At 37.4% G+C, this 26,918-nt stretch overlaps 1 protein-coding gene across 1 annotated transcript in view; it reads right to left on the bottom strand.

Moving 5' to 3' along the window:
• The window catches only part of col4a2 (collagen, type IV, alpha 2), an 87,640-nt gene that overhangs the window by 28,344 nt on the left and 32,378 nt on the right, over positions 1-26,918 (bottom strand). Inside the window, exons 5-6 of the mRNA XM_057336670.1 lie at positions 3,524-3,658; positions 2,668-2,712 (exon numbers count right to left, since the gene is read on the bottom strand). Of these exons, the coding sequence (XP_057192653.1) occupies positions 2,668-2,712; positions 3,524-3,658 (180 nt within the window). The remainder of the gene's footprint in view (positions 1-2,667; positions 2,713-3,523; positions 3,659-26,918) is intronic.

Here is a 26,918-nt window from a genome sequence, read left to right as displayed (position 1 = left end):
AACACATGAAATTGCTTGATAAAATGTAGTACATTTTTACAAGTTCTAGGCAAAGGTTGACTACACTGAAGTATAACACCGTGTCTACACCGGACGCGACGCGGCACACGGCTTGTTCTAAAGGGTCCAGTGTGAACAGAATTTAAAATTATAATTGGTTCTATGTCGCGCCGCATCCGGTTTAGACATGGTGTAAGCATTTCATCAAAAGTTGCTGTTTGAATTTAGAACATAAACAATGTGTAGTGCGACCTCTTGTGGCTGATTCCTTTATTTTATAAGTAAGGGATAATATACAGGCAGCCGGTTGTTATCGCAGAAATAAGCCCCGACAGTGTGATCAGGACCCGACGCAAAGCGGAGGGTCTTGTATCACACTGAAGGGGCTTATTTCGCGATAACAGCCGGCTGCCTGTACATTATCCCGCTTATTACACGGCTACTTGCCACATGAGAAAACTGGACATAAAATGTGAATTTAAAATATTTTATTAGCTCGTTTTTACCGAATGCAGACCTTCCGCGAGTAAAAGCCGTTTAGTTTCGGTTTTAAAGTAAGAAACGACATTCAAACGTCACGAACAGGCAAATTGGTTTAATCATTTGTGAATATAATATCATATATGTTATTAAAATACATATTTATAATACATTTTTGTGTAATATTAAACTGCCCCTCTCAAAATGATTTGCAGCATCCGGGTTACAGGGTGTTATACACTCTAAAAAACGTTGGGTTATTTTTGTAACCCAATAGTTGGGTTAGAGATATTGGGTCGTTTGTTGGGTTATTTCTGACGTTCATTGGGTCATTTCTGTAACAACCCAGCCAGCTGGGTTAAAATTGAGCTGCGTGAGCGGTTATTTAAAATTTCAACGGTCGACCGGCGCCACTGCTGACAGACGAGAGGTAAGTTAATATTATTAATACTTTAATTAAATAAAAAGTGCGTTCATGTGTGTGCATATATACGGTATACATGTTTGTATGCCGTGTTTTTTTCATAGCAAAACAAACGTACATCTCTGTAGACTGTTTTTATAATCTGCATGACTGTCGACGCCAACACTTTATAACCATCCTATTTCAAACGTAGATAAAAATAATTGTTTGGGACGCACCCTCGCTTTGTTTTTCTTTGTACGAAACTTTTAGGTAAGTCATAAACGTTTGTGGAAATCATATTTTAGGTATTTGGCGGCGAATTCGGGATTTAGGACTCCAACCGCTGCAGCGCCACTCAGTCAAAGGCACCGGAATTCAAATGACGAGTGTTTATTTTATTTCGTTACATTTATTACCTTTATCATACGTTTAAAGCAAATAGCAGAAAATACATTATTTTGGCGTTCATTGACCACAAAACACGATCGGGAGCTTGCCTCAGTGGCATTTTCGTTTTCTAGACTTGCAGCATTGGCCTTCATTGACAAGCTTTCAATTGATCTATCTTTTAGAGATTATATGCGAAGGAAATCTTCAGAAGTGGGAGCCTGAAGCCTTAACTGACAAATTTGCAGGTAAGAGATTAATGTCTGAAACTTCCTGTTAGTACAGTCGTGTGAAAACGGACCAACAATGTTTCATTTTTTATATTTAGACAAATACGTAATGAAACGTGTACATAATAATAAATTAATATAATCTATCATATGACACATGAAATGAACACTGTGTACTAATTTTTACAATTAAAGTCAATAGGAAAAGTGTGACCCTACAGGTTATCAGGCTAAGATGTAAAGATCTATGAATTTGTGGTATCAACATGTGCTTGTACTTTTTTCCACATGACTGTACATCATTTTTGACAATACCGTTTTAATTATAAATAATTATTGTAATAATAAAAATAATAATGTGTATGTGTGTATATTTACAAAAGAGAATATCTGTTTATAGGTTGGAAAAAACATCATTCATCAGGAGCAATGGATGGAAGACTTTCATGTTCTGCGGCTTGGGGATAAAACCGGTTCCTCTTAAGTCTTCGTTATTGTGGGAAGAATGATGCTGGAGGAAGACCGTCTTTTACAAGCAGTTGATACGTGTTGTATATTTATATTTTGGAGTATGCCAAGCCTGGTGGTGCTGTAACTTTTTATAACTGTATAAGCTAGACTAGCCTCTGTTCTGTTTATTTATTTGATTCTTGTAAATGGATACTTAACTGCTAGTAACATTATGATCAAAGGAAGTACATTAATAAAACAATTGCAACCAATCTTATTGTATTGGAAATAAAGATTTATAAAGGTATTTCTATGTTGTGCATTATTTGTTTACACTGCAATCAAATAATAATAAATAGGATGGCCCAAAATAATAAACAACAAATATAACAATAATAAGAAAGCAACAAATAACATGTTGGCAAAAATAACCCAACAAATTAGTTATTTCATAACCCAACTGATTAGGTAAAACTTGCAACCCAATATATTGGGTTAAAATAACCCAACAAGGGGTCGGTGCTATAGTAACCCATCTATGGGTTAAATGTTGGGTTATTTTTAACCCAACTGTTTTTAGTGAGTAGTTTTGAGCGGTTGTTTGTAATGTCGCGACTGGCCAATCAGAATCAAGCATTCAAATGAGCCATGTAATAAACAATTCTAAAACAAAAGATAATAATTTGTATATAAACTAAAACAATTATTACTTACAGGTACGCCATCTGCTCCATCAAACCCTGGAACCCCTTGCATTCCCTAAAGAAAACCAAAAATATGTCAGAATCTAAACATATTAGTTCATCTGGACATTAAAAGCTATAGATTTTCTTTTCAAATCTGCTTTATTTTATATTGATTCCCAAATTACATGTGTCAATATTAGTCTGTATTTATGATTCCTATTGATTCCTCCAGACACACATATGCATGCACTATCTTGGAATGGTCAATTTCAGATTCTTATTTTCCATGTTTTGAAATAGAGAGGTTGGCTATGGTTTAAGGCAGTGGTTCTCAAACTGGGGGCCGTGGCCTCCTGGGAGGCCCCAAGACGGTTCCAGGGGGCCACAGATTTTGTGGCATTTTAGAAATACAGATATTTATCATAAATTTTGTGCAATCAAACATCAGAAAAACAACGCCACCAACCAAAAGAATTGATGTTTTAGCATTGTTTAACTGAATATTTTCTTGGTTTAATTAAAATTTTAAGTTTAAGATTATAAGTCTTTATTTGGGGGCTGCAAAGCAATGCACTCTAAACAAAGGGGGTCTTACAACAAAAAAGTTTGAGAACCACTGGTTTAAGGAAAAGACCCATGTGCATCTAAAATAAGTCCGTACACAATATAATACAATATACAATACATATAATATAAAATGAATCTACCATGTAGGGCTTGAACATCTCTTTAGATGTTGGCACCACATATTTAATTTCAATTGAATGGAAATTAATAAAATCAAATTCTGTATTAAAAACTAGCCCTGCTGGCACATATAAATTTAACCCCTACATTCTATTTAAACAGTATCTATATAAGCTTTTCCATAGAGGTTGACTTACCACACTTCCTTTTGGACCCATAGCCCCTCCTTTGCCATAGTCTCCTTTCTCTCCTTTAGGGCCCTGGAGGCCTGGGTCTCCTTGGCGGCCTTGCGGGCCGGTAGGGCCCTGGCGACCGAGGGGACCAGGGAAACCCTACGGTTGGTTCAGACACAAAGGCATGGTCAGTTTACTATGCATAGAGATTTTAATAAGATGAAAGTATACACATTTACAAATCATGAGGTTTTAGAGCACAACATGTGTAAATTTATCATAAAAGCATTACATGTTGATCATGTTTATCATTTCATATCATATCAGGAAATGTACACTATAATTCTATCTAATTTGGAAATAAAACTGAACCACTAGATGGCAATCTTTGACCAGACATGTTCAAGCTCTAGCGCCATCCAGTGCTCTAAAGGCCACACTACATAACGAGTTTAGGACAAATTGGGGGTTTCGATAACTATTGTATTGTTCTTGCAATTTACTATCCAATAACCTACCAGACTTCTTGACCTTGCTTAATTCAAGTGAGATTTTAATCTGACTTGATGAATGACCTGACACATCTGTAAAACAGCAAATTATCACCCAACATATATCTGATGTAGACCTCATATCTTAACCTTATCCTAAAACCTTACACGTTTGCACTTGCTGTTCTTTGATTAAACTATGATATTAGATGAGTGTCATAGCGATTGGGAGTTTGTGTTTGTTTTGAAGTCTGTCCCTCTTATCTGTGGATCGCTCTGCCGCTTAGCAGTGGTGCATATCCATGGACAGGCTGCATGTGTTAAAAACAGCTTTTTATGTGATTATTATGCAGCAGGTTTCATAAGTACGTTTTTTTTCTTGATCACTAACGAAATAATTTGAACAAATTGAACAAATAATGAGTCATGAGATGCTAGAGAATTAAACCAATTGGCTTTTAGGTAACTTGCATACAACATGCTTCTTAAACCTTTTCATTGTTAGTAAAATTTTAGTGCAAACCATTTTGGGATTCACATTTTCATCATGAAGTACAGGTCACATTTTGGTCAGAATCGTGTTTGTGTGTTTATGCAGATCTGAGATGATTAAGAACAGAACACTGAACAAGCTCCTCTGATTGGCTGGATTGATTAAAAGACGCCCTGCTGTCTCGCCAACAACAAGGTTTTCATGAAGAGGGTTGCATGATACACAGAGGTGTTAAGGGTGCTCATCAGTCAAACTGAAGTGAAACGTGTGCGTGAGATGTTCGGTGGTCTCAGAGGTCAAGTACATAAACCCCCGACCTCTGAAGACAATATCTGCCTATACTGTTTAAGCTGAGCTACTAAAACATGTTTTCTCAGACGGAATGCAAAGGTGGCATGGAGGCATGTCTGAATTCAATTCTATGTTTGCATAATGTTATGTCAACTACGATGTCTTCATTTGGTCAATATTTAAAGGAAATACACAAGCGTGTATTTCGACAGTTAATGGGGGGAAAAAAATACGTTGGTGCTGGGGAGGGTTTAGGGGCTTGGATACAGATGCATCAAATATTTCCCATGAAGCCGAGAAATGAACAAAGAAATAAAAGTGGATCTAGAAATATAAGACTTCTAAATGATAAGATAATCTATTATAAACAAGCTAAGATTTCGTTGAAAGTCATGGGAGAATATACAAAAACATCTCATGATTGAGCAACTTATTACCATGGAAATGGGGCAAGACGAATGTTTCAAGGGAAATAACTCTTGACTATTAGAGTGACTAAAATAACACTGAAACACTGGCATGACTGCTCGATTTTTTGTTGTTTTTAAATGACAAACCTAATTGAACATATCTGTTATAGAGACAGTGGGCCCTATTGTACACCCGGCGCAACGCTGCGCAAGTGTTTTTGCTAGTTTCCGCCCGACGCAGTTCTCATTTTCCCGTCCTGCGCCGCGTTGTTTAAATAAGCAAATGCATTTGCGCTCATTTGTGCACCCGTGGGCGTGTTGGTCTAAAAAAGAGGTGTGCTCAGGCGCATTGTTGGCGCGTTGCTATTTTGAGGAACTGAAAATAGACTGCGCCATAGACCAACTCAAACCTGGTCTAAAGTCTAAAGTCAATGGCGCAATATTTTTTTTTGTTTAAAAAAAGAGCGCATTAGTAGAAAATGCAAATACAATATTGGTCCAAAATACAACGCGCTTTCACTTTACTTATTACACAGAGGGAAGCGCAGGAGCACACAAACATGCCCAATATAATAAAGAAATGGATTAGGCTCCAATGTAAAAGATTATTATTATGTACATAAACATAAAAATCCGGCTTGTCATGTAGATGATCTCCTCCCGCGCTTTAACCTCACGCACGAGCAGATGCGTTTCCTCTCTAGAGAAGCATCTAGTCTTTGCTCTTGCAAATTCCGCCGTGTAAGTAGCGAGTCCGCCATGGCGCGAGCGCAACTGGCTCTTTAAAGGGAATGAGAGATGAGACTCTGATTGGTTTACTGCACGTTACGCCCAAAAAACACCCATTACTCATTAAGAGAATCGGGACAACCCGTTTAGACCATGCGCCCGGACGCGCCCGCAGTTTTACCGTAGTTAAATTACAAAAGTGGATTCGGACACGCCCTGAGTGCACCTGCGCTGTGCGCTTTAAACCGTGCGCTTTAAACCATGCGCTTAGGTCGTGAAAATAGGGCCCATTAGGCGATAGTGATCATATACTGTAACCACAGAAATATGTAATTTATATTAACCCAAGCTAAAGGTCTTAAAGTATAAACATAGGCTCTGTCTCCTCAGCGTTTCTCATCTGATAAGGTTTGTTCTGTTCAAGTGGGTCTGCTTAGCTGGATCAGGTACTATAACTGTTTTTGATCCTTTATTTCAATTTCTGGCATACTTGTCATAGCAGATGTATTATGCACCACTTTTCTCTTCTGTTTATCCAAATTTACATTATCCTGTCCCCTCTTTCAAATATCCAACAAACATTATGTACATTCACAAAATACAGAACACAAAACATAACTATACGTGTTGTGTCATACAGTCTCTGGTTTACATGAATATGTTACATTACGAAAGTAAAAATGAGATGTGAACATTGCTTGTTAGAAACAGAATAAGAATCGATCATATGCATATATCAAGTTTTTGTCATTCCCAGGACTATCTTCAGTGACCAATTCAATCCCTTGTTGGCCTTTCCACATCCTGTCCCATCCCATGGGTCATGATTTCTTGACCCACATTCTCTGATCTGCTAAACAGGAGATAACCAGTCCAAGACTCAACATCCAACTATCAATCATAACCCTACAAGCTGCAACAAGGTATGTTTATCTGAAACAAAAAGGCTATGAATGGAGAAACACTGATTTGTTACAAAATTGGAATTTGGTCATCAAAACAGACATTTCTCTTTTTATGGAATATTGCAGCAATTATTGTAAAAAAATCCAGGCCATTCGTAATGTTTTGTTATGCATGTGCCCTCATAATATTGATCAAAAACTTGAACCTTCCCTCGCCCTCCAAATGACATCACCCTCCAATATTGACTGTCCAATGGTCAAGATTCTAACTACTACAATGTAAACAATTCCTAGAGGACGAAATCAAGTGTCGCCGTACATTTTTTTTCTCATTCCAAAAGTATTTTTTATTCGACACAATACCCAACTTCAGTTAACAAATGTTATTGAAAATATCTACCAATTTTTTGTCCATTTGTTTCTAATTTTGGTGATTTTGGTGATTGTTCTGGGGCGGCACCCTTACAAAAAGTGCACCATTGCACCTAAAAAGTGCATGTTAGTACCTCAAATGTACATATTGGTACCAAATGTGTATGGTATATATCAAAGGGTACTGTCCCAGAGACAGCTTGGGTACATTTCTTTGACCATTTTGTTCCGTCAGTGTTGTTCAGTACGAAACTATGTTAGATGTCGATTCAACATTTTGTTTTACTCAAGTGTTCATAAAAATCTTTGCAATAACAAAAAACAGAGGACAATTGAGCTACAATTAAGCTATAATAGCTCTACATCTTCACCTCGCTGCAATATTTCGCTTTATTCCTAAATACTAATGCCATGATGGGGTCTTTACAATGAAAGTGACAATGCTCTTCCATAGTCCGTACATTAAAGGTGCAGTTTGTAACTTGTTTGCCATGAAATATCCAAAAACCACTAGGCAAGTTTTATATATTTCGTTCAGTTGAGTACTTACAATATCTCAAATGTTTCCAACTATTTGTAAATCGTGAGAAAATTGCCATTTTAACCAGTGACACGGACCGTGCCTGGCAGTTGCCTGTCAATGGCGTCATATCCATGTTACCAAAGACAGCGGAATGAAGGAAAGGATACGAGGTGGCTGTATGATTGGCTGAGGTGCCTCACGTGATTCGTGTAAGCCGTTACGCTCTCTCCAGACCTTGCATCTACCTAATAACACAGTCTCTGGCATTACCCTTGGTTTCCTCTTTTACTGCCGTAGAAACCATGACAACACAGTCTTGTGGACAAAGTGTAACGTATATATTGTCATGTATATATTTACTGAACAAGCAGTAATTGTTTTTAGATCATCTGACTAAATAGTAATAAATTAATTTTATGAATTACATCTAATTCATTATAATGAAATAAAATCATGTCATAAAATGCAACATTTATAAAACTTTATTATTTTACATAATCCATAAACGTGATTTCTCGTGCACGCTCCTTCACAGCGTCATCAAGCTACGCCGTTGTTGTTGTTTTGAACTAGTGATGCGTGGGTTGTCTCATATTTCTAGATCCACTTTTATTTCTTTATTCATTTCTCGGCTTCATGGGAAATATTTGCTGCATCTGTATCCAAGCCCCTAACGGGTAAAGAAATTGTTACTTTATTTGCGGGGTGGCTTGGGGCGGGTCATTAAAAAAATAAACATGTATGTTGCGTGCAATTCCCTATAGCCTATATTATATATTTGGAATATATAGTTTCATATTTTATTAGGTTCTTTGATAAGGTTACAATACGTAGGCCTACGTAGCAACGTAACTTGCGTGATGTCCCCAAACCAAACACGTCACGAAAGCGCCAAGCAGTTCCCGCCGCCAGCCACAACAAAACAAACGGAGAAATAAAAGTGAAGATGGAAGACGAAGTGCGGGAGAAATTGAGGTCGGGAATTTACATCGGGTTGTAAAAATAGATACAGCGGTGCGAGGCGGGCTGGGGCAGCCAAATAATTTCATAAAAGAGGGAAAAAACCCTGACCCGCGCAGCACTATTTTGAACATATCTGTTTTGAATGTGCGCCCTCTAGCGGCGGCTTTTACAAACTGCACCTACAACTGAACTGAGAAACAGGTACAAACACTGGCAATCTGATTGAAATTCTTGGCACACTGAACAGCATATTCACTCAAATGAGATGGTTCTTGGCCCAGATCCTACCTATCACAGATTAGAGGGAATGTGCATAAGTGTGTGCATGTATGTAAAGATGAAGATTCACAGCTGTATCCTTCTATGCACCTGCATAAACACACAAAGATGAAGTCTGTGTCTCTGATGAACTCTCTCTTAACTTCTGCACAAGGGCGAGGATCTCTAAACCATTTTTTCTTCTTTATTCTGATCATCTGGTATTGCTGTGCAGATATGCCTGCCTAAAAACATCATTCAACTTCACTGATTGCATTTTCCCTACTGTCCTTTCTCATCTTATCAGAGTTGGTCTTAATGGGTAGCGAGTGGCTTGACTGAGACAGGACTTAGAACTGATAAAAAGATAATGAGAATATGAAAGAAAATCAGCCGAAGTTCACCCAAAGATGAATCGTCTGTCATCGTTTTCTTAAGGTCCTTGTATACACTATATATAAAAAAATCTATTTCTATTTAAATCCATTTTAAAATCTTTATCCAAGTTCCCTGAAGTCACACAAGAGGTTTGTGTGATGAACATGGTGAAAAGACCGAAAGCCATTTTTCACAGAATAATAATATACAGTACTATTGGTAACATTTTACCATTTAAAAATCCAGTTTAGATACTAATTCCCCATTCACTTACCTTACATAGGCACAAGGGACGAAGATATTTCTTAAAATTCAGAGAATTTCACAGAAGGAAAAAAGTCATAACAGCACATAGCTGGGTAAAATATAAGTTGTCAATTTCTGGGGGTTAGAGGGAAGACAGGGTCAGAAAAAGTGCAAAAACAAGTCTAAAAACTCGCAACCAAAGGAAGGGGAGAGGGCGACTGAATGGCTCGTAATGCATTTAGAAAAACACAGACATCGCCCCAAGTGTTCGTTTGTGTGAGGAGGAAATGAGCGATAAGACATTAGTTAAAGTCAATGACAGCGTTTGGGAGTGCCAGGTGAGGGTGAAACTCTCCCAGGGTTCTCCAGTTCAGAGTGAAGCTTTAAAACTTCAGGTCATTTCCTGTTTCCGTCACCCGTTCCCTCTGCCTCACACCATTGCTTCCTCGCCGCATAAATCCGCTGTCCTTTGTTTAGCCATTCTTTCATTTTATTGGCCTCTCTTACCACCATCCGAGATAACTTTGTTTAAATTCCTTGTTTCTTTATCTGCTGAGCCCGAGTGGATTTAACAAAATTCAATGTCTCTTGCACTTCCCATGTTCTTTTTTTTGTTTACATACTTAATTCAGTGTTTTCCATGTAAAACCTCTTGTGTGTGTGTGTGTACAGGTTTAGCTATATTTGTGAGGGCCAAATGTCCTCAGTAATACATTGAATTATCATTACAACCCACTTGTGAGGACATTTTACTGGTCCCCACTAAATAAAAAGGCTCATAATTTGGTCAAATGCTCTTTAAATTGAATGTCTTGCACATGTTTGTGTTATTATTAGGTTCAGGTGTTGGGGTAGGGTTAGGGAATAGAATGTGTGTGTGTGACAGGAAAGTGACATTTAAAATGTCAAGTGTCTCCTCGCCACCTCTATTACCTCATCGGTCAAGAATCTGAAGGAGAAAACAAGCGACAAGGAAGAGCTGTGTATGTATTTATGTCTACTACTTAGCAGGATGTTTTTCGAGAGGATGTTGCCTTAAATCTTTTAATAATGTAAAGACGGGACTATATAAATATTATGTTAATCATGCTGTACACTTCAAGTGAAATTGACAAGTAGTCTGCCCCAATCTATATTAACAGTACAACAAAATCAGAATATATGATCAAAATTGGGCTACTGTAAAAGTTCAATAAAACGATCTGACATGAGCCATCTACATTCTTCTAATGCGAAATAAATGTTGATTGTGATTGTTTGTGAAGTATATTGTAATTGTAAAGTGATTGTTGGTGGTCTGCTCTGTAATGTCTAAATTGAAATAGCAGTGAGCAGCAGTACACATGAGCTCACAGTCACGTGTTGGTGCTTCTCTCATTGTTGAAACACTGTTGAAGTAAAAACAGAAGCTCTAATCTGAGAGAGTGACTCAGAAAACAGGAAAAGCTCTGGAGAGTTCTGACAGGAAGCAAATGCCTGAGCATCAGGACTACTGTATATGGTCTTTTCTGAAATAGCATCTTAAAAGGATAATGAAAGTTCTTTCATCATTTACTCATTTACCTTCATGTCATTCCGAACCTGACTTTCTTCTCCAGAATATAAAAGAAGATATTCTGAAGAATGTAGATAATAAAACAACATTGGCCCCCATTGACTTCCATTGATATCTCCTTTTGTGTTCCACAGAAGAAAGAGTCATATACAGGTTTTGAACACTGGCGATCGTGACTCCTCTTCAGGGGAAGCAGTAATGCGAAGCTCGGGAAAACATGTATTTAGCCCGTCATGTGTGGCGCATCATGTCAAAATACGTGCCTGCTGCAGATGCGTCGAAAGGGTTTTTAATAAAAGAGACGTTCGCCTTTGCTAGATACTCGCTTAGTCTCATGTGTAATCAAAGTTAAGTCAGGCCCGGTTCCTGCCAGGTGCAGAAGGGTGGGTAAGCAGGTATAATGGGCGGGCATATACCCCAACCAGAAAAAATTAAGAAACCATTTAAAAAAAATTTTTTCATTTTTTTCTGATAAGAATGTGTTTTGGTAAAATTATCGTTTTTGTTTATTTCTGTGAACGTCTGACAACATTTCCCTCAAATTTCATATAAAAAATGTTGTTTTTATTTGCGATTATTTGCCAAAAAAGAACTGGAGAAAACTGAAATATCGCAAAAAAAACAAAACAAGTCCATATTTAGTTTTAAACAACACAAAACTAATGTTTGTAGGCGTATATGTATTAGAAAAAGTTCAAAAGATGATTTATGAAATAACCCTGCTTTTTTAAAATTAGTTTATTATCATGCTCTCAGTCTTTCATATTGCTGTTGGGTGACTTTCAACAAACACTGCAATATATGACTTCAATACATGCAGGATTTAAATGATTTATGATGTTATAAATATATAAAACAGACATTCATTACAGAAGACTGCAAGATTAAAACAAAAATAATTATTGTTGATTATTGCCCTTCATATAGTAATTGTGTGCGTTTAATTTTATAGATGTTTTACACATTAATAAAGCGGTTATGTAAAATAAATAGAAGCCTATAAAGAAAGAGGGCTAAGAACATTCCCCATCACTGAACGATCACTGACTTCTGTTTAATTTCGCAAAAAACTCCCGTTTTAATGAATGAATCTGATTACACTGCACAGTGAACTTTACATCATATCTGCAGTTGTTTATGAGGTCCGTGAGCGCGCAGCGCGCCTAAACTGAACTCTTTTGCACAGTGTTTCGCTACCACCTTCACTATGAATTGGGGTGTTTGAGATGGAGGGAGACACATTTATTTGTAAAGCTGGATCTTTCAGTCATTCCTGACGTTCGATAAGTTAAAATCTAGCCTAAATATTGCAAGCAAATAGCTTAGCTGTTTGTTAATGTTACCGCTCGCGTGACGCGTCCTTCTCCTTCACAAAATAAGACCGCAAAAACTCCCATTATAATAAATGAATCTGATTTTACTGCACAATTAATTTTACATGCTGTTTATAATAAACTCAAAGCATGCGTGCAGTGCGCCTAAAATTCCATTATTTTGCATTCACCAGCATCTCTGTGAGTGAAGAGTGACGTTGCTTTCAACCAATAGAAAATACTGCAATTTTTGGTGTTGTTTATTTATTCTCATTGGGTGGGCAAGACAGACGTTATGGGCTCAGCTCACCCCTGCCCCTGCCTGGAGCCAGCCCTGAGTTAAGTGTTAACGCAGTGTCTTCTGAACGCGAGCGTCTCCTTTATTATAAACCCTTTCGACGCGTCTGCAGCAGGCACGTGTTTTGAACCATGTGAGGGTAGATAAATGATAGGAGTTTTTATTTTGGTGAACTAATATAGGGTCAAAAATTGCTCTGTCCTGTTATTCCAAAGCCCAATGCTGTTATTCTCACTATGGCTGAAAACACAAAAGCTGGCAGTTTCCAAGAAGCATAACAGATCTCCTGCCTTGCAATGACAATTCATAATGACCATGGCTATCAAACCCTACAAATAAGAAAAGCATACTGTAAAACAATGGAAATAAAGTATAGACTATGGTGCTTTTCTGTGTTTTGGAGCTGGACAGTTATAGTCACCACTGTAAGTACTGCCATTGTATTGCAGGAGTTATGCAACTATTCTTGGAATAATTCTACTGTGTGTACCCTGGAAAATTAACATCATACAGGTTTGGAACGTCCAGACGATGAAAATGCCACAGAAGCTCAAATGTCCCCCCATTACGTGTTGAACGTTCTAATACTGCATAAAAATGGCAGGAATCTATGTAGTGTAGCATTTCTGCCAAACAAGTTTTCAACACCCATTCCAAATGGGCTGGGATTTTTCAGCAATCCGCGACAATTCCAAGTTTCCCCACCTGCTTGTATGAGAGTATAATATAATGTTCCACTGCAGTAGTGAGATCCAGACCAAGCTCTGGATGTTATTAGTCATAAGCGGCCCTTTAAAACATTAGTTCTGCATGTTCCTCACACCCCTGTTCCAAAACGTATGTCCCAAACAGCTTAACACAGATATGAGGAAAAGAACAAAACAAACAGACAGAGAGTTTCTCACAGCTGACATCAACTGTGTTTTAGTTGTACCTGTGTCACTATATTATTTTGATACCGTGACAAGAACTGCCTAGCTGTTACTTCACCATCCACCCACACTCCTCAGCGCTGACACAAACAAGCATGTGCAGATGAGCTGAGTGCTGAAGGTGTTAACTGAGAATGATTCATAAATCTAAAGGTGTTTGTGTAGTGACTGGATGCTTTCAGTTCTATCAAGACACTAAACTCTGTCCTTCTCCCACACTTCACAAACACAGCTTTTTCACTCAACCCTCAATTGAGAGATCAAAAAAAAAGAAAAAAGAAAGTAGTCTACTTCTACTACTGTGTTTGTCCACTGTACCTGTAGTCAGATAATAACAACAACAGGTTGATACACCTGATTGAACAACCTACATAAAAATAAAATGGTGAAATTTCCAAAAATGAAAATTCTGTCATCATTTACTCTCAAACCCTTCTTCCAAACCTTTATCAATTTCTTTATCAATTGTGTTTCTGCTAAACACAAAGGAAGATATTTGGAAGAATGTCAGTAACCAAACAGATCTCATCCCCCATCTCATTACTGCCATAGTAGGAAAAATAAAGAATATGGGAGTCAATAGGGGACAATATATGTTTGGTTACTGACATTCTTCTAAATATCTTCCTTTGTGTTTAGCAGAACAAAGAACTGTATAAAGGTTTTGAACAATCTGAGGGTGAGTAAATGATGACAGAATTTGTCATTTTTGGGTGAACTATTCCTTTAAAACATCTAGAATGGACAAGGGAGTAATTTATGCTGATTATGTCAGCGAATGTGAAGATGATGTGTCTATCTTCATTCTCTTTGTTTTAACAGATTCTCTAAGGCATGGCCCGAAGAAAATGGACTTTAACAGAAATAAATACCTTCATGTGATTACATGTGACATCATCCTTCTGTGTTAAACATGAGTCACTGGAGCAGGTGCGGAGGGCCCTGCAGGGCTCAGTTAATCTTTCCTCCAAGTTTTCATTGTTTTCATTGAGCAAAACTTCATTAGGAAGAAGATAGTTCAGTCACCTGAGCAAAACATCCACATACACGCCAAAAAATCACGCAGAACAGTTTGTTTCTTTTTTGGTAGAGCACCTCTTTGAGGGTGTGTTGACACTTGGTTTGATTAAAATGAACTTGTACAATTGCTCCGTTAGTGTGGTTTATTTGAGTATATGTGAATGCTGCCATCCGAACCCTGTTGGGCACCAAACACGTGGACCTAGACTGCTGAAAAGATGGGCCTCGGTCTGCTTTTAAATGAGCTCTGGTGTGGTTTGATTGAAAGGTGAACGCAAAATGGACCAAAGGCATGCGAACCAAAGATGTAAACCTGAAATTCTAGCAATTTGGTCAAATAAAAGGACCGTTTCTTAGATCTGCATTTGAGCATGTAACAGAGGAATTCCTGGTGCTGTTTTGACTGCGTTGAACACTATATGACACTTCTCGAGTTATCGGCTTGGTAAAAATGGCATCATATGTGCACGCATACACTGCATGCGCATGCATTAGCTAGCACAGACCATTGTTTAAATCATCTGGTAAGTTAAATACACTTCATAAAACCTGTACTTTAACCTTCACTGTTGAAATGCCAGTGTGAATGCTAAGCAAACCAGGACTAAACTTATTTTTTGTATCTTTGTAATGTATTTTCTTTTTTGGTCCAGACCAAAATAACCAGAAGGACCCCACTACAAATTTGAACATACACTGAATGTTTTATTTCATACAGTACAGTAAATATATAAAAAACATTTCAGCTAACCATGCCAGGATGACTTGCATTATTGTTATTTTATTCCATTGAATTTTATATTCCTACCACACAGTATTTATTTATTCATTATTAATTCTGGACAAATTAATGTATACAAATAGTGTAGTAAATTAACTTAAGTTCCTACAATAAAAACGACTTATTCTGCACCCAAATGTTCTTTCTTATAAACACCTGTCTCTACCCCTCACTGTTTCCCATCACTGCAATATAAACAGTTATTACGAATTTACTGTAAATTTGACGAACTGGTTATCAGATGTTGCAAAAACATCAGTACCATGCAGTGATCTGCAAAATATGTATTTATGAAATGGCGAAATGAGTTCACATCTGCACAACCCCCAAAGATCTGGCATTTACAGAATGCAAAACTCACTGTGGGAACTAAGCAACTGCTGCATAGTAACTTGGACTGTTGTTTGACTTTCTCTTCATTTGTTTGACATCTCATTTAGCCTCACTGTTATTTAGATCCTAAGATGAGACACAGGCTTATGGAAGGGGGTATACTGAATGTAACATCAGCATCTGTGGTGTGCAGATCCAGTGAGCATGTCATGCAGTGATTTTATAAAAGTTAGGATGTGCCCAAGTAAAAACCTTCTACAAAATCAATCCGACTGTCTGAGTAACTTAACAAACCAGATATAATACATGGGTTAGACATGTTGGCTCAGAGTAGAAATATTTCAGCCTGATGAAAGGGTAAAGCCAATCAGTAAGATCTGAGCATGGGTTCGAGTGATGTACCTCCAGCAAATGCAGTCTTGATTTGACCTCTGTCTGACCATAAAGGAAGCTGTACAGAGAGGTACCAGAGTTCTGCCCAGCTCCCAGCCTTTGGCTTTAAAAGGTAAATGTGAGCTTCATTCTCTTGACATCCCCTAATGGGTGCCAATAAACACACAGAAACAAAGACAGAGTAGGCGAGAGAGAAAGACACACAAACACGCCAGAGAGAGAGCAGAAGACAGTGGATATGAGGAAGTCCAGACCTGTATGTGCATTTATATGTGTGTGTGTGTGTGTGTGTGTGTGTGTGTGTGTGTGTGTGTAGGCATCAATACTATCATGCCAACAACTGTACAGAATGATATACCCCCTCAGGGCCATATACAGTCATACTGAACTCTCTAGAGGTTTCAAACACACTCAAATGAAACTCAGTCTTCCCACGGCCTTCTGACAGGAATTCACAATGCACTCAATGCTCTGCATTTACACATTTTGCTGAAGCTGTTTACGTGTGATTAAGAGGGTCAATGTAGTTTTTTGGAAGCTATTTTTGAACCCGGAAAGGTTGCTTAACATTATTAATGTCTGGCACGCAGAAAGACTATCAATTTAAATCTACTTTGACCACTTAATCTCCATTGGGAGAATTTAGGAAGAAAACGATGGGAATATTGCTAAAAGTAGCTTCAACTCACTAAAACACAAACAAATAAACATTCTTAAACCCTGGTTGTGCAGCGTGATGTGAGGATGGGAAAATCCTTCTGGTTCTGATTTCAATATAGCCTCTCTGGAGCATCAGGCCAAGGGTCTAAGGTCATAGGTTGGGTTATAAACGGCCACAGATTCAAATGAAACGTCAAAGCTTCTTCTCCTTGTTAAGACTATAGCCACAAATACAGCTGAAACTTATTGAGCTATTGAGAGCATTCATATGAAGCTAATAAAACATGGATGACAGCACAGTTCTGTTACTTACTGGTCCATCAGTTTTGCAAGAGAGGCTGTAAGTTCATTGTCAGCCTTTACCACTTCACTTTTAATTGAGACATCTTCAAAAAATTGTTGTGTGAATGTTTCGAATTTAATATTTGATTCGTTTCTAAATGTCTTTTTACCTTTTAAATAAAGGAGTGCGTTTAAAAGCACATTTTGCTATATTTTCAAAACCAGAATGGAGAATCATAAAACTACTGGTTTTGTTATGACTATAGAGTATGGGATTCCTTTTGTGCCAATAAAAATGAACACAAACTTTTAAAAAACTAACAAAAATATACAATGAGAAAGAAAAAAAACACTTTGATAATGAAAACAATAAACTCAATTGCAAGAATGTGACATGATTTTCAAATAAACTGCTATTTATAATATATTTTATAACAATTTTCTAAGTTTTGTTTTTGCAAATAATAGTTTTGAATTCGCTGCTAGATTTTTCATTTGCACTTTCCGAGTTTTCGTTTACGCTTCTCAATTTTTCGTTCGCCTTTCTGGCACAAATCTGACGTGTGGGCGGGATTTGTGATATTAACAAATCAATAATGAAGAGACAAGAGGGCGGGAACAGAGACGAGCCCGGAGAGAGCATATGGAACACACAAAGGGTCAAAATGCCTCTCTCTACATTAAACAAGTGATCCTGCCATGACTCTGCCACAAGATCAAGAAAACGTGACATGATGAGGCAGAATCATGACACGTGCACTTGGATGGGTTAAATGCAGGTCACAAATTCCGAGTATGGAACACCATACTTGGCCTCACATCACTTTCATTTCACTTTCCCAAATGTATACGCAAGTAAGGTAGGTACCTGTCAGTACAATTGCTTTGGAACCTGATGTTCCAAATATGGTAAGAGGCGTCACATTTCAGTCACACGCTTGCAGTATTCGACCAATCACTACGCACTGGTTAACTGGCCAATCATAGCACACCTCGCTTTTCAGAGTCATGAGCTTTGTAAAAAATCAGCGCGTTTCAGAGAGGCGGGGCAAAGAGGAGATACCAACATCCACGGTATGTGGAAAATACAGCGTTTTTGAACCTTAAATTGTGTATACACATTACATTACAGCTAAAACAAACCATAATATTCATTTTAGCCGTGTCATATGACCCCCTTTTCAACTGCTGAAACTAAGCTCAATATTAATGCTTCGTATTTAAATTCTATGAATTAAAACTATGCACAATATAAAACATGGTCAATTTAAGAACAAAGCAAGGTCAATGTTAATGTTACATTAGCTTCACAATAATTAACAACATGTCGCGTGGTATTCTGTCCCGTGGGCTCATGGGATATAGAGCATCTCAAGTATCCGTCGCTGAGTACTTCTAAATCTGGGAGTAACCAGTAAGCCATCCGGGAATTTCTTGCCTACTCTTTTATGAATACTGACGATTCGGACATACTACTCTGTTCAAGTACTGTTTTCTTCTACTACATAGTAGGTAAGTAGGCGTATTCGGACACCACATTAGTATACGCACGTCAAAATCTCACATGAAATAGTCCACCACACAGGTATTTCTCGCCTACTGTTTTGTGAATACTGACGATTCAGACATACTATTCGTTCGTCTACTGCTTTTTGCCTACTATATAGTAAGGAAGTATGCCATTTCGGATTCAGCCCGAGTCTCTAACCGTTAGGCCACGACTGCCCCCTTTTTTAAAATAAGTTTTGAACCTTAAATCGTGTATACACATTGCATGACATCTAAAATATACGAAAATATTTGTTTTAGTCGTGTCATATGACCCCTTTAAACATAACATGAACTATGTCATAACTATGGTTTGCTAAGCTTAAATTACGTTAAAAATCACCTTTTTCGAGGTCTTCTCATCTACTGAGCCTGCGCACAGGCTGGCAAGCGCCTCACGAGAGCCCCACTCCAGAGAATCGTCAGTCTTTACCGATTGTCTTGTTTTACTGGAAGGCGGGACTTCCTTCGCTAGAGTGGCCATTTTGAGTGTTGCATTTAGGGCTGTCACGATTATGAAATTTGATTGACGATTAATTGTCTAATAAATCATTGCGATTATGGCGATTAATTGTCTGTTTTAGGGCTTTGGCGATTATGACGATTAATTGCCTGTTTTTGAGCTTTGACATTTAATTCTCATACATTTTTGATTCAGCGATTGAAACGACCATATTGTTCTGAATACAAGACTATGTTTTTTTCTTGGAAATACATCGGAAAAAATTGGGTCATCATATATTTAAGGTTTAGGCTTTTACCTGTCAATAATACAACCACCAAATACTTGTAAATGAAGTAAATTGATCAGGTGTGAATTGAAGCCACCATTAAAATACTATCAGTCATAGAAAAGCTTCTAGTCTGTTTTTTTCTCACTTGCAAGACTACAGTAAAATTTTACTTGTGTGTTAATTACATTTTGGTAGACTGGTTTTCACACTGAGATTTGCTTAAATAATATTAAATTGTACTGCAGGTAATTTGTATATGTTTTTTTTTTTTTTAAGTGATTGTGTTGTGGTGGTACATTTGACAAGTATTACCATGCTTTAGTAACAATATATACACTAAAATATGCAATATGCAGATGCACTACAGCTCCCCCTAGTGTCTTCTATAGAGATGTGCGATAATTGCGATGAGGTCAAACAATCGCGATGAGACGATTATTTAATAATCGTGACAGCCCTAGTTGCATTCCTCGCCATTTATTGTAATGGCAGTGGCACATCTTGTCAATATCTTTGCCATAGTGTAGTCTGTTTATAGCATCATGTTTTACTTCTGCCGATTGTATTTAGGCTTCAAAAATATTGTGTTAATATGTAAAGGATATCTTGATAGACAAAGCGTGTAAGTGTCACAAACTTTTGTTAACCACAGAGCTTATTTTTTGTGATCTTCCAAAAGTCTAAGGTAAAAATCCATAGGCTTTCAGTCGAGGGAACCAGTGCGTGGCTAACTTCCAGGTTGGCCTACAAAAATACGTCATCTCTGCAGTACTAAATTGGTACTGTGAAAACCCTACAGTAATTCAGAATAATGCAGAAACATGCATGTGTTTGGGACACCTGAAATGTAAAATCAACTGGACAAATCTTCACAGGCCAAACATCCATATATATACTCCTGCCATATGGATAATGTATTAATATACTCTATGCATAAAACAACAGTTGCATTATGCAGATTAATGCTTCTTATTCATCTGGAGGTATACTGTATATCTGTAGACCGCATCCCAGTCGGAGGTTGCAGTTCGTTTAACCTCCCCTTGGAGCTCATTTTATTTAGTCTATGATTAATCTTCACAATGAAATATATCCGGTCCTTGGGAAATGCGATAGTGGAAATACACGTGAGGCTCGAGGGCTGCTCCCATGCAGATGCAGCACATACACCCCAGCCTCATTTTTCCTCTCGATTTTTTCCCTCAGTATTTACTTTGTTGCTCAGTAGGCTAAAGGGCTGGAACTGTTGCCATGGTTCAGACTGTTGGTTTAGTAACAGATATCTCCCATAAGGAACGCAGGAATCTAAACAGGATGGTGGACAGATAGATAGAGGCATTAAGTGGGTGTCTGATAATGTCAATATGTTGAGTGTCATCCTTGTCTGAGACCATATTTAAGCAAAACATTACAATGGCCTCAAAAAGTTTTAAACCGTTAAGTTGATTTTGTTGTTAAAAAAATCAAACCAAAAAAGTATTTTTTCCTTATTTTTGCCCCAAGGTTGTTTTTAATGGATGCATGTTGAAGTCGTCCACAGATGTGGTTCATCACAATAACTGAAGTTTAATCTTTAACTTTTAATGGTATAAAATATATTTTCATTTCAATGTATCATTTAAAATGATATATCACTCACTGTAAAAAGTTGCCTGAAGAAGATATCACGTTATAATTTGCCTTAGATATCATGTAGTGCCAGTAAAAGGGTTAACTGTATTTTTCTTTGGCGTGGTGACATAATGGGGTGTCAGAGGTGTCTAGCTTTTAAAACAGAATAAAACCACAATGACTAAGTTAGTGAAGTGGCCCACAGAAACGCTTTGAATCTCTTGGACCCGGTCCTTAAATCAACATCCTGGGGGGACAAAGCCAAGCAATGGGTGCAGAAGAGGAAAAAATTGTATGACAGAACCAACACGCAAATTAGCATCTGTAGACTAAGAAAGAAAGAAAGAAAGAAAGAAAGAAAGAAAGAAAGAAAGAAAATAAGAAAGAAAGAAAGAAAGGAAGAATAAGAGTATGATTCTGTGACTCTATCCAGCCATAATAAGTCATTTTCTGACACTCTCCTGATAACTGGCCTGAGTTCAGAGGACGTTTTCAGAACAGGTCTGCTATATTGAAATCCTGTGTTTATTATACTTCAATGTGTTTAGATTTGGCCATTACTGGTCTAGACCAGAGGTGGACAGTAACGAAGTAAATTTGCCTGAGTACTGTACTTAAGTACACTTTTTGAGTATCTGTACTTTACTTGAGTATTATTTTTTCTGAGTACTTGTACTTTAACTTGACTACATTTGAAAGACAAATATCATACTTTTTACTCCACTACATTTGTAAAAAGGTCCAAAAGTAGAAAATGGTTTCTATGCAGCGGGGTTTCCTGTGTGCACAATTTATCTGGCTTGCGATCTGCCAGGACCTTTTACTGTTGCCAAGTATTTCAGTTTTTCTAAGCTCGCGGTTTTCCGGCAAGCTTTGAATGGCCATTTGGCAGATTTTTTTAACGCAAATCTGGCAACTCTGGGATCTTCCCCGCTAAACTAATGTAAACGTAGTCGCTGCTACATCGTTGATAGCGCTCTGAAAAGGCAAATAGAACATTAAAAGAGGAAAAGGCACATGTTAAGTGTGGTGTAATCATCTGTGGTTACGATCAGTCAAAGATCGTTGAAACATTGTCATGAAAATGATCGGCATAACGGCTAAACGGTAAATAAGCATCACATACACCTTGAGCTACACGTGCGTGTTAACTTCTGATCTGCTGTTATATCATTTAAAGCGATTTGGAAAATGAATGATGTTTTTACTGAAGTAACTATAGTTGAAGTATTCCTGTTGAAATAAAAACAATAGAACCCTGCCCAAAATACAACATAAAATGTAATGGATTTAATGGTTATAAATGGGAATTGTACTATGGATACTATGTTGTCTACTTGTATGTGATGGATTCTATTGATGGGATGGTAAATCCTATTGGAATAAAACCCAAAACACACTACAAAGAGGAATTTAATTTAAAAATCTCATTCTAATTAAAAAATTCATTGTTTTTTTTCAGCAGGGATGGTATTTGCATTAAAACCACAGTATCCACAAATTTACCATTTTCTAAATATAGGAACCATCTCCAATTAACAGAGGTGGACGAAGTACACAACTTCCTTACTTGAGTGAAAGTACAGATACTACTGGTCAAATATTACTCCACTACAAGTAAAAGTTGTAAAGACAGATTCTTACTTAAGTAAAAGTACAGAAGTACGTGCTTTTAAAAGTACTCAAGTATTAAAAGTAAATTTCCTTTATGTCAGTTGTGCATTGTTTTATTGTCGTATACCTTATGCCTCTGAAGCAACCTACTGAATATACTGAGTAGCTCACAGTATCAGTTGTATTAAAGGAGTAGTTCACTTCAAAATTTGCCCCCATTGACTTTCCATAGTCATTTTTATTCCTACTATGGAAAGTCAATGGGGGCAAATTTTGCAGTGAGCAACTCCTTTAAGAGCTTTATATGTTTAGCACACATACATTATGTTTAGTTTAGATGTAATCCTGTATGATCATTTAGCCTAATTATCTTCATTAGCCCCCTAGGCCTATATGTATTTATGAGCAGTGTTCTTTTATTTTGTCTATTCCCTTTACCAGTTTTAGCAGCAATTTACCAGTAAGTAGTAAGTTTCTTGTAAATAGTAAAGTGTAGAAGCCATGTGTTTGTTGGATTTATTACCATTTGTATTACCATAATTTAACTACAAACATAAACTATAGCTAGTATAATGAAACTATGGTATGTTTAGTTGCTGTGGTTTTACTAAAGATTATTAATTGGAGTATGGTTCCTATATATAGAAAATGGTAAATTTGTGGATACTGTGGTTTTACTGCAAATACCATCCCTGCTGAAAAAAACAATGATTTTTTTAATTAGAATGAGATTTTTAAATTAATTTCCTCTTTGTAGTGTGTTTTGGGTTTTATTCCAATAGGATTTACCATCCCATCAATAGAATCCATCACATACAAGTAGACAACAAGTATCCATAGTACAATTCCCATTATAACCATTAAATCCATTACATTTTCTGTTGTATTTTGCGCAGGGTTCTATTGTTTTTATTTCAACAGGAATACTTCAACTATAGTTACTTTAGTAAAAACATCATTCATTTTCCAAATCGCTTTAAATGATATAGCAGCAGATCAGAAGTTAACACGCACGCGTAGCTCAAGGTGTATGTGATGCTTATTTACCGTTTAGCCGTTATGCCGATCATTTTCATGACAATGTTTCTATGATCTTTGACTGATCGTAACCCACAGATGATTACACCACACTTTAACATGTGCCTTTTTCGTCTTTTAATGCTCTATTTGCCTTTTTAGAGCGCTATCAACGATGTAGCTGCGCCATCGTTTACATTAGTTTAGCGGGTAAGATCCCAGAGTTGCCAGATTTGCGTTTAAAAAAATCTGCCAAATGGCCATTCAAAGCTTGCCGGAAAACCGCGATCTTAGAAAAACTGAAATACTTGGCAACATTAAAAGGTCCTGGAAGATCGCAAGCAAGATAAATGACGCACACCGGAAAATCCGCTGCATAAAAACCATTTTCTACTTTGGACCTTTTTATAAATGTAGTGGAGTAAAAAGTATGATATTTGTCTTTCAAATGTAGTGAAGTTAAAGTACAAGTACTCAGAAAAAATAATACTCAAGTAAAGTACAGATACTCAAAAAGTGTACTTAAGTACAGTACTCAGGTAAATTTACTTCGTTACTGTCCACCACTGCCAATTAATAATCTTTAGTAAAACCACAGCAACTAAACATACCATAGTTTCATTATATTCATTATTATACTAGCTATAGTTTATGTTTGTAGTTAAATTATGGTAATAAGTCCAACAAACACATGGCTTCTACACTTTACTATTTACAAGAACCTTACTACTTACTGGTAAATTGCTGCTAAAACTGGTAAAGGGAATATACAAAATAAAAGAACACTGCTCATAAATACATATAGGCCTAGGGGGCTAATGAAGATAATAGGCTAAATGATCATACAGGATTATATCTAAACTAAACATATGTGTGCTAAACATATAAAGCTCTTAAAGGAGTTGCTCACTGCAAAATTTGCCCCCATTGACTTTCCATAGTAGGAATAAAAACTACTATGGAAAGTCAATGGGGGCAAATTTTGAAGTGAACTACTCCTTTAATACCACTGATACTGTGAGCTACTCAGTGTATTCAGTAGGTATTGCTTCAGAGGCACAAGGTATACGACAATAAAACAATGCACAACTGACATAAAGGAAATTTACTTTTAATACTTGAGTACTTTTAAAAGCAAGTACTTCTGTACTTTTACTCAAGTAAGAATCTGTCTTTACAACTTTTACTTGTAGTGGAGTAATATTTGACCAGTAGTATCTGTACTTTCACTCAAGTAAGGAAGTTGTGTACTTCGTCCACCTCTGGTCTAGACACATCATCTTTTTTGGTCTCTGGCACACGGACTGCCGCTGTAACAGGATGACCGCAACATTTTTTAATACTGATGAGGGAACCTCATCTGCCCAAAAAGAAATGACAAAATGAAAGTGTTCTTTGACAAAAGCATGTGAATATAATGTTTATTACAGAGTAAAATCCTACATTTGTTCTGTATACCAATCGATGTTTGGTGTGGTATTTTTACACAGGCCGTTAAGTACAACACAGTTTTTTTTACCCCAAATAAAATCCTTCCCCTCAGTCCAACGTTTTTACAATATAATCAACTTCAGCAAAACAGGTGTTTAGGACTATTCTTTGGTGGTTTTGTTGCTATTTAGTAATCTGTAAGAAATGAAAATCAAAAGTGCCCATTTACCCAAGAGGCCCTTCTGCTGCATAGCTCAGTCCAGAGACGAACAGACAATACAAGAAAGACACTGCAATAAACGAAGCAGCAAGTAAACACAGTGATCGTGGGTGAGAGATTGATGGGAGGAAGAAAACAAATATGAGAAGCATTGCTGGGGCAAAACAGTTTTGGTTTTCCAGATGCCATGCGTGAACCCGATTTTCTCCATAAGCATGTGTGTCTGAATGCGTGTGGCTTTGTACATGCAATTCACGTGCGCACGTGTATCTCCGGTTTGGGGGACCTGGGTGGGCCCCCCGGGCATTCAAAGAGGTGTTTGGATCCAGGCACCTGCACTGTTGCCTCAGGATTCAGGAATGAGATATACTGTACAGTAAGAGCAGACAGGACACAGCTGTGATGTAAGTGAGCGTGAGGCTAGGGAACTCTTTAATGTATATATAAGAATTCAAGCACTTCAACCAAACAATAATATAGACCCATTACTGTATCTCTCAAATCTTACAGACATGCCCACGGGAGCCAGACCTCAGAATAATACTGTAATATCAAATGCACATTATGTTTCCTTTGAGAAAATCATAAAATGCATATGTAGCTTTTGGGTAACTTTCTTTTTATTCTTTACAGATTTACAGTAAAGATCTAATACAATATGACAGACACCACACATAGCAGGTCAGGGATGAGTTAAATATTATGGACTCTTCAAAATATTTCACACAAATAAACTTGCCACCAGTCCCAGCTGTGCTAAAACATTGCTCTTCAGCTGACCAACTGGCCAAGCAGGGCAGAGATCCAAACGTGGGAGGACTGAAGGCCAGTAGTTTGGCTCAGTGGTTCAGTCCACGAAAGGAAATCTTCACACACAATAGACCTTTGAGGGGAAGGATGCATTTGGCCACCAGACTAAACCGCAACGGATTAGACTGTGGGATTAGTCATCCCTTCCTCTGCAAAATTTGTAGTACAGAAAGTGCCAGTGCTATCAGCAAGCTGGCTTGAAAAATATGTTTTGAGCATTAGCAGTGCCCTGAGGGAAGCAGGGGGGTTTGACGGGAACATGTGTGGTAGTTTGGTTAAACCACACTTGTATACTTGCAAATTTTCAGTGTGAAAATCAGCGTCAATCCTTAATACATATTGAATTGCAATGATTCATAATTCTCATAATGCTTCATTCAGGTATCAAAACCTCAAAAAAATGTGGCATTGGTGTGAATACGTTTGGTGCAACTAAAACAAATATTTGCATTTAATTTAGTTGTGCTGTGTTTAGACGTTTTAGACTTCGTTTAAAAATGCCTTTACTTATTTGACAGGTCCCTAAATACTCCAGATGGAGAATAAGAACTTTATACCAAACAAAAATTAGAGATTATCCAGAAAAAGAATAAACCTGTACTGAATTGTGGTGACATTTTGTGTGACAGCTGGATGTTATCATATAATGTCACTAAATCACTGATGGCTTCAATGTGGCCTTTCAACTGAGTTCTGTACTGATGTCTTACAACAAACTCCTTTTTTGGCCTGTCTGTTTGAAAAGTTCTTTGAAATGCATGTGGTGTCCATCCCATGGTCTGTTTATCATTATGCAGAACTATCAATG

This window comes from Triplophysa rosa, linkage group LG6 (genome assembly GCF_024868665.1).
Source record: "Triplophysa rosa linkage group LG6, Trosa_1v2, whole genome shotgun sequence".
Taxonomy (NCBI): domain Eukaryota; kingdom Metazoa; phylum Chordata; class Actinopteri; order Cypriniformes; family Nemacheilidae; genus Triplophysa; species Triplophysa rosa.
The sequence above is the reverse complement of the archived record's forward strand: the minus strand, read 5'-3'. Positions and strand labels throughout refer to the sequence as shown.